The 3,781-nt window shown below is 38.4% G+C and overlaps 1 protein-coding gene across 3 annotated transcripts; it reads right to left on the reverse strand.

Annotated features, from left to right (window-relative positions):
* Window positions 1-319: 319 nt before the first annotated feature.
* LOC145003278 (uncharacterized) lies at window positions 320-3,562 on the reverse strand. 3 transcript variants are annotated; one of them, XM_078962413.1, is made up of 5 exons: window positions 3,309-3,562; window positions 2,941-3,015; window positions 1,274-2,547; window positions 1,070-1,193; window positions 320-855 (listed from the first exon to the last, which is right to left on the reverse strand). In XM_078962413.1, the coding sequence occupies exon 3, from the start codon at window positions 2,533-2,535 to the stop codon at window positions 1,456-1,458; it is 1,080 nt and encodes a 359-aa protein (XP_078818539.1). In that variant the 5' UTR covers window positions 2,536-2,547; window positions 2,941-3,015; window positions 3,309-3,562; the 3' UTR covers window positions 320-855; window positions 1,070-1,193; window positions 1,274-1,455. The 3 variants fall into 3 exon arrangements, with proteins under 3 accessions (XP_078818539.1, XP_078818538.1, XP_078818540.1); XM_078962412.1 differs by lacking the exon at window positions 2,941-3,015; XM_078962414.1 differs by lacking the exon at window positions 2,941-3,015 and having other exon boundaries at window positions 320-858.
* Window positions 3,563-3,781: the final 219 nt, after the last annotated feature.

The raw sequence follows: 3,781 nt of genomic DNA on the forward strand, positions 1-3,781 counted from the left end.
GGTTGAGATTATATATTATAAATAACTTCCATCAAAAAGTCATTTTTGATACTCATTGTCTCTAAATTGACTAGCCCGAATCTACGGGCATTACAGGTTGTACATGGGTCGGTTTTGGACCCAAACCCAACTCAACCCATAAATGGTATGTTTTTGGTTTTTAGAACCTAATAGGGGGTTTCTGACCGGTTCATTTTTTCGGGGTCTGAGATCGGTTTGAACGGTTTTTCGGTTTCTTGGGTTCAACCCATACACTCACGGTTTCTGGGTTTAAACCCATTTTCCAGAATTGAAGCAAAAAGTAAAATACTTCAAAAAAAAAAACCAAATTGAAGTTAAATACTTCAAAGAACATGAGTATTACAACCAAATAGTCTGTTACAAGTTACAATCAAAGCCCAAAATATTTTATTACAACCAAAACACAATCAAGTATGGGTAGGTTTCTCGGGGTTGGATGGGGCGATTTTTTGGGGCGGTTTGTCGGTTTTAATATGGGTCGGTTTCTGGGTAAAAACCGAAACAAAACTTGATTTTTCGATTTTTAAAAAAAATCAAACCCTAATTGTCAGTTTTGCTTCAGTTTTGGTTTATTCGATTTCATTGGTTTTAGTCGATTTCTCAGTTTGGGTTTCCTCACCCTAGCTGTTTTGACTACCGATAGTCAGAAGAGGTCGGTTTGTTCTCGTTGGATGATGTACCTGTGACAACGAAGTGCAGATCTGAACATCCTACCCCGTAAATATGTTTGCAGTTGCCTCTCCCTTCCTGTGCTTGCACCTACAAGTCAACATCACCCTCCGGATGTTGAGTTATATCCTGTGCCTACTTTTCAACTATGACACTAGTGTATCTCTGCTACAATTTATCCAAAGAAAACGATTGTTATTATTATACTATTTGAAGTTGGAGCTCTAATTATCTAAAAAGGAAAAGATAAATTACACATATTGCTTTAACAATATGTGTACAAAATTCCAAATCTTGAATCATATCATAATCTTCAGCCTTGAAGGTAAACATAAAACAAATCAACTTAAGGTATACAAATTATTAATTGATATATTACCCCAAAAGCACGGAATATCTGTTGAAATACTGTTGGGGAAGCTTAGTATATGTGGGTCGCACTCCATCCAAAAAATTGATCAAATATAAGTCTGATTTGATGATGTACCTGATAGGATGCAAACCTAAAACATTGATATATAATCAAATAAGTATTTATATAATATGAATAAACAACATAAATTTAGCTGTTAAAATGACATACTTTTTCCCGAACTTCTCAAGATATGGCTTGTTATCGCCATATGTATTCTGTGATATTCGAGTTGTTCTGCCAGCGTATCCATGACCTAAGTTATCAGCATCACGAACATTCAACGGTGTAAGCCATGTACATCCCTGTCGCTCATATTAGGATTGGAGTCATGAGGCCGACTACAAGTATTGTCAAGGATCATGAGTAGAGTCACGCGATTGACTATGAGTATGAGTATTTTTAGGACCACGAGTAGAGTCATGCGGTCGACTTTTAGGACCAGTGGTAGAGTCATACGATCGACTTTTAGGACCAAGAGTAGAGTCATGTGGTCGACTTTTAGGACCAGGAGTAGAGTTATGTGGTCGACTTTCAGGACCACGAGTAGAGTCATGCGGTCGACTTTGAGGACCGGGAGTAGAGTCATACGACCGAATTTTAGGACCGGGAGTAGAGTCATGCGGTCGACTTTTAGGACCGGGAGTAGAGTCATGCGGTCGACTTTTAGGGCCAGGAGTAGAGTCATACGGTCGACTTTGAGGACCAGGAGTAAAGTCATGCGGTCGACTTTTAGGACCAAGAGTAGAGTCATACGGTCGACTTTCAGGAACAGGAGTAGAGTCATGCGGTCGACTTTTAGGACCAGGAGTAGAGTCATACGGTCGACTTTCAAGACCAGGAGTAGAGTCATGCGGTCGACTTTCAGGACCACGAGTAAAGTCATACGGTCGACTTTTAGGACCAGGAGTAGAGTCATGCAGTCGACTTTTAGGACCATGAGTAGAGTCATACGGTCGACTTTCAGGACCAGGAGTAGAGTCATGCGGTCGACTTTCAGGACCAGGAGTAGAGTCATGCGGTCGACTTTCAGGACCATGAGTAGAGTCATACGGTCGACTTTCAGGACCAGGAGTAGAGTCATACGGTCGACTTTTAGGACCAGGAGTAGAGTCATGCGGTCGACTTTCAAGACCACGAGTAGAGTCATGCGGTTGACTTTGAGGACCACGAGTAAAGTCATGTGGTCGACTTATAGCACCGAGAGTAGAGACAAGCGATCGACTTTTAGGACCAGGAGTAGAGTCGTATGGCCGACTTTGAGGACCAGGAGTAGAGTCAAGCGGTCGACTTTCAGGACCACAAGTAGAGTCATGCGATCGACTTTCAGGACCACAAGTAGAGTCATGCGGTCGACCACCAGTACTGTCACGGCCAAGAGCAGAGTCATGTTGTCGACTACCAGTACTATCACGGCCACGACAACCCGACATAATGTGTGTATCCTACATTTGATCGAACAAGAACAATTAGATACCAATATGATAAATCTCATAGAATTTAAAGTGAACATACAAATATGATAAATCACACATAATTTAAACCGGAAAACAACAAACAATGTTCCTAACAATCAAGTTTGTTTTCGTTTGAATCATGGCCAAAAAAATCCATTCGCTTGTATATTCTTCATCTTTAAATCGTGGTCAGAAAAATCCATTAAAACAAGTTTTTTCCACTAAGACAATCTTTTTATAGCATATGGTTAAACCATAACTTTAAAATATTAATAAAACGAACAATTCAATAAACTAATATAAACCATAAATTTAAAATATTATTAAAATTAACAAACATTAATATGCCAGTGAAAATTAAGAGGTAGAGGTAGATGTTACAGATTCAGTTATCGGAGTTATGATGCTAATGCCCCTCCATGCGCTTCAACGATACTTTTCCTTTTTAAATTCCACCTATTAGGAAACCAAAAGAGATATTTGTATACGAAAAAAAAATCCACAACAATATTTGACACAAGTCAAATTCGTAGCCTTGGGAATTCGACAACTTGGATACTGTGACACATCATACAAGTATGAACCTTAAAAAAATTCGCAAGCAACTGTAATCAACATAATCACGTGACAAAATTCAACCTAAAATCTAAGAAATAACACTTAAACTCATAAAAACATAAACCTAAACCTAATATTCAACATATAACCACTTGAATTTAAAAGTTTCAAAAAAAGAAAAAGAGTTTTACCTTCAAAAAACAATTTGGCGAAGAAGAGGTACCCTAAAAGGCGTTGGGTATAGCTCCGGTCGACCCAGCGGCGGCAGCACTAGCTGTGGTGGCGACGAAGGTAGGATTTGCCGCCGAAATGGTGGGGAACTCCGGCTTCTACAGAGCGCAAAAGGGCAATAAAAAAAAGTTGAATGTTATGTGAAAAAAGGGAAAGATCCTATGGGCAAAAAGTCTATGCACACCATGGTGTAAACTGTAAACGGGGAATTTTAATTAGCACAACCCATAACAAGTTAACAATCGATAGTCAAAGTAAACGCATGAAAAGACTGATAAACGCTTACCAAATTATTCAAAGTCTAAATTTATTGGATTATTTACATATACCTCCCCCGAAATATATCAAACTTTTAACTTAAACCTTTATATTTTTAATATTTATTATTAAACCTTACAACTAATATATAAATTTATTTTTTGTAATCTTAATA

This window comes from Lactuca saligna, chromosome 6, assembly GCF_052625555.1.
Source record: "Lactuca saligna cultivar CGN05327 chromosome 6, ASM5262555v1, whole genome shotgun sequence".
NCBI classification, from domain to species: Eukaryota; Viridiplantae; Streptophyta; class Magnoliopsida; order Asterales; family Asteraceae; genus Lactuca; species Lactuca saligna.

What these genes read in the sequence shown, in the direction of transcription:
- LOC145003278 (XM_078962412.1), bottom strand. Translation starts at nt 2,535, where the DNA reads ATGTCGGGTTGTCGTGGCCGTGATAGTACTGGTAGTCGACAACATGAC.